We start from the raw sequence: 12,155 nt of genomic DNA on the forward strand, positions 1-12,155 counted from the left end.
AGAATAACAAACGGCTCACCCTTACCAGCAAAACCCTTACTCCTAACCACTGTGCTGCCTTGGTCCTTCTTCTTTCTACTTCAGGCTCACAGATCTGGGCCTGCAGTTGGTTTCCCTGATCTTCTGGAAATGTCAGAACAGCTTCTTACCTAAAAATGCATTTTTCATTTTGTGATGGTTTAGTAGGCAGTGCTGGGAGCTAACTTCACTTCTATTTATTGGGTACAATTGTTTCCTTATTGGAAGAGGAGCCTGAGCAGCGGTCTGACCGCAGAGAAGAGGCCCAGGAAAGGAACTGGGGGCCTGCCCGATACAGGGAGCAGCACAGATGCAAGAGGAAGGCGTGGGCCTGGGGCGGCGGTGCAGCCCCAGAGGGCACTCCTTCCCTGTCTGACCCTTGGCAGGTTAATTACAGGCAGCCCCTTACTGTCGTCCGTAAAGCACACGTGTAAGGGAGCTGTCTGAAAGTTAAACATAGACCTATGTGTTAGAGAGAGATCTGTTCTGCAGAGCAAAGACACATTGTAAGTGGTCATCTTGCTTCCGAAAGGTGCTGCCTCTTGCAGTCCCAAACAAAGGCTTTTTGGTGTCGTTTTGTTCTTTGTTTTCATTTGGTTGGTGTAGTTATTTCTTGGAGGAAAGGGTTAGGAAGGGCAATTAGGGGGAATTAAGGAGGACTGGGAAGGAGATTCAGGCATCTCAATCACTTGTTCAGTAAATATCGAGTACCCACCATCACTTCCTGGGGGTCAGGAATGCTGTGAGGGCACAAACAGCCGGAGCCCCTACCCTTGTGGGGCTCCCGTGTTTAGGGAAGACAGAAGTTACTCAGATCATCTGACAAAATGAATGTGCTGCTAAGCCAAGTGTCATTAGGAGAAAGTGTACAGTGCTATATATGCTCATGTTTGGGGATGTGGCCTAGGCAGGATCAGGAAAAGCCTCCTGAGCAAGTGCCCCTGCAGCTGAGACCGGGTGGTACAGTGGGAAGTAGTGGAAGAAGGTGGGAACAGGGTTCAAGATGGCCCGGGAAGTGATGGGGCCGAACTAGCCCAGTCCCCTGGCCCATGTTAGAGTTTGTTTCTGCCTTTTGAGAAATGGGGCACTGTTGGAAAGGTCCTAATCAGGGGTGTGACTAGGTCAAATTTGTGTTTAGGAAAGATGTTCCCTTTCCAGAGGGCTGGAGGGAGAACTTCTGGCAACATCCATTCTTTCCCACTTTCCAGAGGCCTTCAAAGGGCCCGGAGGAACAGGGATGGTTAGAAGGGGGTCTGTGTCCCAGCACCATACGAGGTGCGCAAGACCAGGCCTGGCCAAGCCCCCACCCACCCTGCACCCCCCCACACACATGGATTCTGGGGGGAGATGTTGCCACTTGGCAATACAGTGTCCCCAGCTGTACCCGGACCTCTGGAGGGCGTCCAGGATGGGCTCTGTGTGTGTATGTGGGTTGGGGGGGCAAGAAGCAAGCCAGAGAGAGGCCCCAGATAAAGGCGCTGGGGCAGGCTTGAGCGAGGCGTAGAAGAGGGCACTGGACGAGACAAAGGAGGCACTGCCCTGGTCCCTAGGAGCCCAGAGGCTGAGCTCAGCACCAGACACAGCCTCCTGGGAGCCTGAACGACAGACGGACAGAGCAGACGCAGGGTCTCTGGTGACCATCCTGCCCTTCGGACCTCCTGGGGGTCAGAGATATGACTGCATATTCCTAATGCAGTATTTCCCACATGGCTTTTGTTTCCAGAACACTGGGCCCACAGGGTTGGAAAGGGGGAAAGCAGATTCCATGATCGCATGTCATGTGAGGTGTGCTGCTGGTGACACCCGTCTCGGAGACCTGCACTTACTTTGGGTGGTCCTCCTCCTCAGAAACCATTCTGTTTGTTTAACTCATTATTTCCCTACTAGTGTCATGAAGAACAAGATTTGGGGAAAGCTACCTTAATGCAGCTTCCAGAGGCAGCGTAATGCAATATAAAGAACATGAGCTTTTAACACGGGATCCTGAATCCACTACTTCTTAGCGTTGAATCCTTGGGCAAGATTTTTTTAATCTGTCTGAGCCTGTTGTCTGTTTCACACAGGGATCCAAATGCCGGCCTCGTGCCAGGCCAGCTGTCTTTATACCCCAGGGCTCCTGGTTCTCTTCCCGATCATGGGCCCGTGGGGAGCAGAATGGGTAACCGAGGTCCTGTACCTGGCTGCGTGACTGGATCTGTGTTGGTAATGGATTCAAATGTTTTATGGTATTATGATTGTCTCGAGATTGGCAAGGTCATGCCCACAAGCATGTTCCTTGGCCAGATGCACCGTGAAGCCCAGCAGCTGCCAGGATGACATGGGAGGATAAGTGGCCTCTGACCACTGGAGAGGAAGTCTGGTTGAGGGAACTGGAAGTGGCAAGTTGCTTTTGTGATTACTGTAATGGGGGAGTGTGGGAAAAGTGGCTCAGAAAACTATTCAAGACTTGAGAATCAGCATTCGGTTTTCTTTGTTCTTTAAATAGAATAAGTTTCACCTTTATTTTTCCCCCAGGTTTGTTTGTTTAACAAACAAAATTGTAAGCTGTTTGAAGTGTACAATGCGATTTGATACTATATGTATCTGTTGTGAAAGGATTATCCCCACTGGATTAATTAAATTAGCATTAATCACCTCACATGTTTACCTTTGCATATGTGAGAACATTTAAATCCTACTCTCTTAGCAAATCTCTATTATACAATACAGAGTTACAAACTTTGGTCACCATGATTTACATTAGACCCTCAGACCTTATTCGTCTTATAACTGAAAGTTTATATCCTTTTACCAACCTCTGCTATTTCCCACACCTCCCCAGCGCCTGGCAACCACCGTTCCACTCTGTTTCTATGAGTTTGACCTTTTTTTCTTACATGCCACATGTTCTACCATGCAGTGTATGTCGTTCTGTGACTGGCTGGCTCATTTCACAGTGTAATGCCCTCAAGGTCCATCCATGTTGTCGCAAATGACAGGCTTTCCTTCTTTTTAAGGCTGAATAATATTTCAGTGTGTGTGTGTGTGTGTGTGTGTGTGTGTGTGTGTGTGTGTGTGTATACACACAACTTCTTTATCCATTCATCACTGATGGACATTTAGGTCGTTTCCATGTCTTGGGTCTTGTGAATAATGTTGCAGTGAACATGAGGGTGCAGATATAGCTTCAAGATAATGGTTTCACTTTCTTTGGTTATATACCCTGAAGTGGGATTGCTTGATCATGTGGTAGCTCTAGTTTTAATTTTTTGAGCCCCCTCCTTATTGTTTTCCATAGTGGCTGTACCAATTTACAACCCTACCAACTGTGCACAAGGGTTCCCTCTTCTCCAACACTTGTTATTTCTTGCCTTTTTGATAATAGCCATTCTAACAAGTGTGAGGTGATATCTTCTTATGGTTTTATTTTTAGTTCCCTAATGATTAGTGAGGTTGAACCCCTTTTCATGTACCTGTTGGCACTTCAGCACTATTTTTTGATAAACGGTTTGCTTTTATCTATTTTCAAGTATTAGGTTTCCCTTACCTTACTTAAAGATTTGTGTGATTTCTCTTTTTCTGAGCTCAAAACAAATGGGGAAAATTAAGCCTAGCCCCAGGGGACTCATAGGGAGAAATGAGAGCAAAATGGGAGCTGAGGGAGGGGTGAGCAGGCAGGAGCGCGCCTGGGCTGGCGACAACCAAAGGCATTAGGAAACAGCTGCAGTGTGCGGGCCTCACCTTGTCTTTAAGGGGGCAGGCCTTCTCTCTCAGCTAGGAGACAGAGCTGCTTCCCGACTGGCTTGGGAGAAAGTAACGGCTCTGCAGGTCTCTGAAAACTGATTTCATTTCATTTCAGCCAGATCTTCAAGACCCATAATTTCAAGACCTTGTGTAAGGAAGTTCATTTCTTAAATTCTATCAGAGTATCCTGAGGCCCATCAGCTACTCTGCGTCACTGAGCGAGGCTGTCCCCAAATCTTTCAAGAGTCAGGGTGACATGCCTTTTTGGACCATGAGCCCAGGGTCTGAGCAGAATTGGTCCCTGTGCAGAGCCAGCCAGCTGGGGGCATTAGGGAGCCCTTTAGTTCCAGCCAACAGATAGGCTGCCACATTTTGCCCTCAATAATACTATCCACATTTGAATCGGTTGGTTAGTGTGGTGTGCTTAAGATCACGTGCCTGGGTGCATCTACTAAAAAAGAAGAAAAGAAAAATATGACACGGAAAGTCAAAAAAGAACTTGGCCGGAGGAGTGGCCAAACCCCAGAGCTGGGCCTTGTCCCACATTACGTTCTCGCCATGGCTGGAACAGGACAGGCAGGGAGAACGGGAACCTGGGCCGGTGCAGCCTCATGGAGAGCGAACCACCTTCTGCATCTTGGTCTCCTTGCTTCCATCAGAAGGAAACGCGAGCAGGACGGAAGGACTGCGTTATTCACCAGAGTACTGACACAGGCATTTGCTGGTTGATTGGAACATTTGGGCTTTTACTTATTGGTGATGAACAGCACAGTAATCTCAGCGGCGTGTACTGACTTTCAAAGTGCTTTCACAAAACATTCTGAGACTCTGCTGGCAGCTACTTGGGAGGGCCCTGGTTTTTCCCATTAGCCAGTGTTAATTGTTGGGAGAAACGTTCTCTTCCCTCCCTCGGGGTCTTTTTCTGCCAGTCTTGCTTTCTGCTCTTTGGCATAATCCAACTGACATGTGATGAATGCATTTCTCGCAGCTTCCAGCTTTGCATTTCAGGGAAAATAATGCTAGCTCTGAACCAGCCCAAAGTGCCAGGCGTCATTTTAGGCTCCCGGCCGCCTCAGAGAGACCCTCTTCTTGCTTCTGCCGCTCCTTCACTCACAGCTTCCCCCATGTGCTTTTTTTTGAGCTTGTTTTCTTTAAATCTGGGTTCTGTTTGAACATACCTGACCCTGTCACCTCCTGCTCTCCAGTTTCTTGCCCAGTTGAAGCTCATGGACTACAGCCTGCTGGTGGGAATCCACGATGTGGAGAGAGCCGAACAGGAAGAGGTGAAGTGTGAAGAGAATGATGGGGAAGAGGAGGGAGAAAGCGATGGCACCCACCCTGTCGGAACCCCTCCAGACAGTCCTGGAAATACGCTCAACAGCTCCCCACCCTTGGCTCCAGGGGAGTTCGATCCAAACATTGATGTTTATGGAATTGAATGCCATGAAAGTAAGCTGAGTTACTACCAACTCTTTTTACCTATGAAGCAGTTTGGTGTGTGCCGTATCTACCAATAATCACAACCCCAGTTTAAAGTATACTGCCTTGCAAGCCTCATTCTCCAGAGTCCCAAGTAATTGATTTGGGGACAAGGGTATATTAAAGGTAACATAATCCCTGGTTTTGAAGTATAATGTGATGAGGTCCTTGAATCTTGTGATGTTGAGGGAATAGAGTGATGTAACACAATGTTACATATACAGCTTACATATACACGTACTTACACGTACTTATATATGGATAACGTATATAAGAAATATTTTTCAATTTTTCTCTCATCTGTCTCTTTTTTATGTGAATCTAAAGTGTCATGAGTCTATCCTGAGCCCTGGCACATCAGCTGAGTTAATTTGAGTTGTGTTTTTATTTTGCTCACCAAAATTGTTTCTTCAACACAGAAAATCAGATATAGTCAAATGTACTTCTCTTATTCTTTATAATTGAAAGAGCATTATATTTATGGAAATATACAGAAGATAGATATTGTACAGGACATACAAGGTCAGACAATTAGGTTCGCGAAGTCATCCTAGGACAAGTGCTAACAAACCTCATTGCTGAATATCACTACGGTCACTTTCGAAGTACTCCCCTTGGGAAGCTATGCACTGATGCCAGTGCCTAGTCCAGCCCTCAAAGCCATTTTGGAACTCTTTTTCTGGAATGGCCATCAGCGCTGTCATCATATTATCCTTGATGTCCTGAGTTTCATCAAAATGTTTTCCTTTCAAGATTTCTTTTATCTTCAGGTAAAGAAAGAAGTCATTGGGGGCCAGATCAGGTGAGTAGGGAGGGTGTTCCCATACAGTTATTTATTTACTGGTTAAAATGTCCCTCACAGTGCTGTATGAGCTGGTGCATTGTCATGATGCAAGAGCCATGAATTGTTGGCAAAAAGTTCAGGTCATTTAACTTTCTCACGCAGCCTTTTCAGCACTTCCAAATTGTAAACTTGGCTAACTGTTTGTCTAGTTGGTACAAATTCAGGATGAGTCATCCCTCTGATATCAAAAAAGGTTAGCAACAAGTTTGCAAACTTAATTGTCAGACCTCGTATGCCTTTACCCAGCTCTGATACTAGATCCAATGAGAATGAGGACCTAGCATCTAATTAGGAATTAGCATCTAATGATGGAAAAGGGATTAAGTAACATACTGCTTCTACTTGTTTTATAGAATGTTTTAAAAATAGACTTTGTCTTTACACCAAAGCAATTCACAGTTATTTAAAAAATGCAGATTAACAAAAAATAAAAACACTCCATCTCACCCTTGGACCTCCACTGTTAATATCCTGCGGTTATATTCTTTTTTCACTTTTTAAATTGAGAGGGAGTTGGGTACAGAGACTTAATAGGGACATGCAGGAGTTACATGGAATCTTCAAAAGCTTCTGTTGCCTTTGTGTTTGGACTCCTCCAATCTCCTATCCCTGAGTCCCTCACCCTCCCATGATCCTTCTTCTCTCAGCAGGCAGCTCATGCCTTTTCCAGTGTTGTCATTTATGCCCCAACTTTGCTGTTATCCGTTTACAGACTCACCTAGGAAAGAGGTGTACTTTATGGCAATTATTGACATTCTGACTCATTACGATGCAAAAAAGAAAGCTGCCCATGCTGCAAAAACCATTAAACATGGCGTAAGTATCTCCGTTTTGCTTCCTTCTCTGTTCCTGGGCCCTTGACATTGTCTGTAGTGCAGGGACCAGCTCCAGGCTGCTCGTTCCCACTGTGCTGCTCCAAGTCCTTCAGTGGGTCTCATTCCCTGCAGAGGGCTGAGTGCAGACTCAGACTCAGAAAATGGCCCTTCCCATGCTGCTCCCAGGACTGCCTAGGCTTTGGGCAAGTCACTTAAACTCAGTGGTGTCTCTTCTTTTTACACACTGGGGATATCCACCCACACTGCATCACTAGAATGTTATAAAAATACTTTTTTATTTGAAAAATGTTTCAAAGACAAAAGTGCTAAAGATAGTTAAGTGTTTTAATATGAAATGTTCAGAACTGAACTATTATTATCTGCTACAGACACTTCCAAAATATGCAGTTTTATATTTCTTTTCTCACAGTGATTGTGTTTTTTCTATTACTTTAGCCATCTGAATTCCTTCCCTTTGTTGTGCTTGCTCAGAATTATCGCTATTCCTGGCATATGTTAACTTGTTGAATCCCATGGCAAGCCTGGGAGGGGTACTAGGGTGTCCCTGTTTATCAGTTGAAGACATGGAGGAAGAGCGCTTAAGTGGTAACGTGTCAGGATCACATCACCAGGAAGTGGCAGAGATGGGATTGCCCCCCAGGTCCTAGCCCGGCCCCAGCTCTGTGCTAGTCGTACCCTCTGCCCCACCAGCGAACCCCACCTGACTGGCTGAAGTTCTCAAGTCGTGGGTTTCCATTATGCTGTATTGTAGGGATCGATTTTGGCTTTCCAGGTGCACTAAACAAGCGGTAGAACCCATCCCACACAGATGAACTCCTGCCCTGGCTGGTTCACACTGGAAGGAGAGGGGCCACCCCAGCAAACTGTGTAGAGCAACCCAGATACAGCAGAACATCAACTTCTGTTAAAGGCTCTTTTTCTCTATTTCACAACCAAACAGCCTATCTTCCCAGTAGTGGAATCAGCCTAAAACCATATTCCATTTGCCACAGAAATATCGGTCACTTCATCACCAACTAATTATTGTGTTCCTGCTGTGTGGATAGCATGGACCAAGACCTCACCCGGTCCCCTGACCACATTAGCAACCCTGACTGAGTAAGAGAGGTGGTTACACAGTAGCTCTCCCCTAGCAGTTGGCGTCAATCTTCTGAGTACCATTTGTAACGATGTGCAAACCAGATGCACTATCCCCTTTCCCTGGTTCTGAGTCCAGTTCAGGAGCTTGAGCGACAGGTCTCCAAAAGGCTCCATGGTTATTCTGATGCTCACGTCTGGATGAAAACCATGGGTATACAGGTTCCTCCACTATCCGAAAGCAGAGCCTTCCTATGAAACGTTTCATAAACCAAGATGTGTAAAGCGAAGAAGCAATTGCCACTAATTTATATGGAAAACTTTTTGAGCATTCCCAGATCTCCCAAAATAACCTGCCAAATACATTTAATTACATTCAGTTTTACACAAAGTGTAACACCCTTAGGAGCTCTTAGGCTTTTCTGATACCGTAGGTCCCTTTTGCTAACAGGTACACAGAGCAAATCGAGATAAAGCACAGGTGCTCTGACACAGTGCAAAGCTCTGGCGCTTGGTGCCGAGATGCTGAGTGTGGTTCCCGGGGAAGGAGCCTGGCGGGGCCATTGTCGCTGCTCGGGGTCCGTGTTGCCTCTCTAAGGGCTAGCTGCAGAAAAAACGCTGAACCTATTTTCACTTTTCACCTTTTTTGTAAAAGCAGAAATTGTTTTTGGATTTCTTTTGGTTAGCCAAAACAGCTACTAAGATGGGTCTTTTGTAAAAGTGAAGTGGCATAACCAGAAACTTGGAAGAGTAGGGGGTACCTGTATTATAAAGACAGACCTGGGTTGGAATCCCTATTTCACCTTTCCCGGTTGTGTGAGCCTGAGGAAACACTTTGGAGCTTCAGTTCCCCCCAACTGATAAAGGGGTCCTAATGCCTTGCTGATGAGGTCATAATTATGGGGGGAAACATGAGAGGAACAGGCTGAACACTGGGAGATGCTCTGTGTTGTTCCCGTCCCTCCTTAAACCTGCTGTACTATTCTATTCCATATGGAATTGGAAATGTACCACAGCAAACATGGCTCCATTTTCATCTCCCCAGTAAGTCACCAGTTTGGGAATATACCACTTGGCGTATAATCGTACGCAGTTTGCAAGAACAAGATATCGCTCTTTGCAAAGGAATGTTGTATTGAGCTACTGCTGGGAACCATTCCCAAGGCCTGGGCTTCTCCATGGAGATCCCAGTGGTCCAATCTAGGCATGGAAATGACATGCTCCCCAGTGAGCATGGGTGTCTAAAACAAGCACATGGTGACTTAGTAAAACTCTGGTGTTCCCCTTTGCAGCTCAGGCCCCTGGCTAGTAAATATCTTGGGACCGCTCCCCTCTCACAATAAGAAAGCCCCTCCTGAGCCACTGTGTAGGGCCCAGCATCCTTTTTCCAAGCAGGTCTTTGTGAGGGGGAACAATGGCATCCCCAGGCCCTGTGCTTGATAGAAGCCAGCCCCTGCCCTCTTGGGGAGATACAGTCAGCATATGGTTAGGGTGTCAGAAAGAGCCCAGACAGCTAATGTGGAACCTATTGTTGCTGCTGCTGGGCTTATCTTAGAGCACTGGACTGCTTACATTGGTCCAGAAAAATGAACGCAATCTTTACATCATTGGCATCGGAGTTTCCCTTTAGCCAAATGTGGAGGGTGTGTCATTCTCAGGGTATCCCCAATCTGCTCCCTTGGAAACCAAAAGTATTGTCCCCATGGCTTCTGAATGTAGGCCACACCCACTCCACTGTTGGATAGGAACATCCCAAATGTGGCTAGTTTGATTTTTTTTTTTAAGTCGCATCAGTCACAGTGTACGTATGTGATAATAGCATGTGTTGTTTCCGCCGCTCTTTGCCTCATTTTCACACACAGATCCCTAAGAACCCTGATTATTCAGACACAGTGTCCAAAACCAAAGTATTCTGAGTTATGTTTTAAAAGCAGAAACTGCACAGATTTGAGAATGATTAGTTTTATGTTCAGCTAGATACTGACTAGTAATTGTATCAATATTCCTCTCCTTTAAAACTGCCCAGGCTGGTGCGGAGATCTCGACCGTGAACACAGAACAGTATTCAAAGCGCTTTTTGGACTTTATTGGCCACATCTTGACGTAACCTCCTGCACAGCCTTGGACATACCATGAGCATGGGAAGGACAGGGGTGGCTTCCGTGTAGGGAACATGAAAACCAAACTCAGTGAAGTACACCTCCTCATTTACATCTTCAGGCCAAGATGACTGATTTGGGGGCTACTCGCTTTAACAGCTACCTGATATTTCCCAGCATCGTTCTAGCTATTTCTGGTGTGTGTGTGTGTGTGTGTGTGTGTGTGTGTGTGTGTGTGTATGCACATGAATCTTCAAAATTAATTGATTGATTAATTAATGAAAACTGACCAGCTTCAGAGTATCAACGACCCTCTGATTGCAACTGTAGACAGATGAACGAATGAATGAATGAATAAGCAAATGTAGGGGGGCGGGGGAGAAGGAAATGCATGTCCAGACCAACCATGTTGGCATCACTTTTGGAAATAGTGGTTAAGAGTTAAATGCAAGAGATTAGGAACTGCATATGATGAAGTAGAAATGTACGTGTATATAATGTATGTAATGAAGTGGGGTTATGGAGAGAAGGCAAGGCCAAGAGGTTGAACATGGACTTAAACTCTGGAGTTCTTAAACATCAGCGCACTCTAAAGGTCCCCAGCACCACTGCAGGTGACTATTCTAGGAATTTTACATTAGCACACTCACTAGGATGGATATAATAAAAATTTTTTAAAAAGACTAGCAAGTGTTGGTGAAGAGGTGGAGGAATTAGAACCCTCAAACACTGTTGGTAGAAATGTAAAATGGTGCAGCCACTTTGGAAAACAGTTTGGCAGTTTCTCAAGTTTACACATAGGTCACCATGACTCAGGAATTCCACTTCTAGGTATATGCCCAAGAGAAGGGTTGCATTCCTTCTAAAGTCGAAGGAGAATCCATTTCCTGCTTTTTCCAGTGTCTAGTGTCTAGTGGCTGCCTGTGTTGTGGACTTTTTGGTCCTTCTTTAATCTTCAAAGCCAGCATTTTCAAATACTCTTTCCCTCCCCGACTCCTCTTTCGACTCTGCTTCTGTCATCACAGCTTCTTGATTAAATTAGCTAGTGGTCTGTCTATTTTGTATGTTTTTGCCCAAAGAAGCAGAATTCTGATTAATGGATTTGATCTACCATTTTTCTGTTGTCAGTCTCATTAATCTCTGCATTTATCTTTATTATATTTTCGAGTTTTCTTTTGGTATATTTTATTTTTTTTTTCTAGATTTTTAAATTGGGGCTCTAGTTCATTTACTTTCATTTTTTGTGGTGTTTAGGGCTATGAATTTTTTTCTGATCATTGCTTGTTATACATAGAAGTCATACACTCTTCATTTATAGACTTTTCATTATCATTTTCAGAAATTCTGTACTTTTTGTTTATATTTCCCCTTTAACCCAACAGATTAGCAGAAATTTTTTTAAATTTCCAGATGGAAGTGCCTTTTCTTGTTTTCAGTTTTGTTTTTAGTTTCTAGCTTCATTGTACTGTATACCAAAACTGTCAGTAATATTTCACTTTGATGAAAGCTATCAATGTCTTCTTTGTGCCCTCATATATGGTCACTTTTTAGGAATGTTCACATGTACTTAAAAAGAAGGTATATTCTCAATTACCAGGGAGTAGTGTTTGATATATATCCAAAGAATCCTAAGACCCAAGGTGCCCGATTCGCTCCCATGATCCTGTTTACTGAACTAGCATCCACAGTAACTGCACATCCCAGTTTTTGTTTCTTTGTTCAAGTTTATATACACTTCCGCATGGCCAGAGACCCCCACCACCATTACATGCTATCACTCAACTCTCAACTTCACTCAAGGGTTGCTCTGTTGTCAGATCAAAGACAAAATTTTCATTCACCTCTTTCTGATGACCCAGAGTTCAAATTTTCCTATAGTCATTTACATCATAAACCTGGCTAGTGTGTTTGATGTCCACATCCCAAAACACCTGGTGCCCTGGGGCAGGCTCCGTGCCACCATGCAGCTCCAGCCCAGAATCTAATAGAAGGTCACAGCTGCCATCTTGCCTGACTGACCCCTGACCTGGCTTGCTGATGCCTGCACACTCTTTTTATCATTTAATGGGCATCCCTTGA

The 12,155-nt window shown here is 44.9% G+C and overlaps 1 protein-coding gene across 1 annotated transcript in view; it reads left to right on the forward strand.

Moving 5' to 3' along the window:
• Positions 1-10,267, forward strand: part of LOC308496081 (phosphatidylinositol 5-phosphate 4-kinase type-2 alpha-like) — a gene marked incomplete at its 5' end in the record, with an annotated part of 56,632 nt that extends 46,365 nt beyond the window's left edge. The window contains 3 exons of the mRNA XM_081044733.1: positions 4,947-5,190; positions 6,777-6,880; positions 10,004-10,267. Of these exons, the coding sequence (XP_080900859.1) occupies positions 4,947-5,190; positions 6,777-6,880; positions 10,004-10,084 (429 nt within the window). The 3' untranslated portion in view covers positions 10,085-10,267. The remainder of the gene's footprint in view (positions 1-4,946; positions 5,191-6,776; positions 6,881-10,003) is intronic.
• Positions 10,268-12,155: the final 1,888 nt, after the last annotated feature.

This window comes from Rhinolophus hipposideros, assembly GCF_964194185.1.
Source record: "Rhinolophus hipposideros genome assembly, chromosome: 1".
Lineage (NCBI taxonomy): Eukaryota > Metazoa > Chordata > Mammalia > Chiroptera > Rhinolophidae > Rhinolophus > Rhinolophus hipposideros.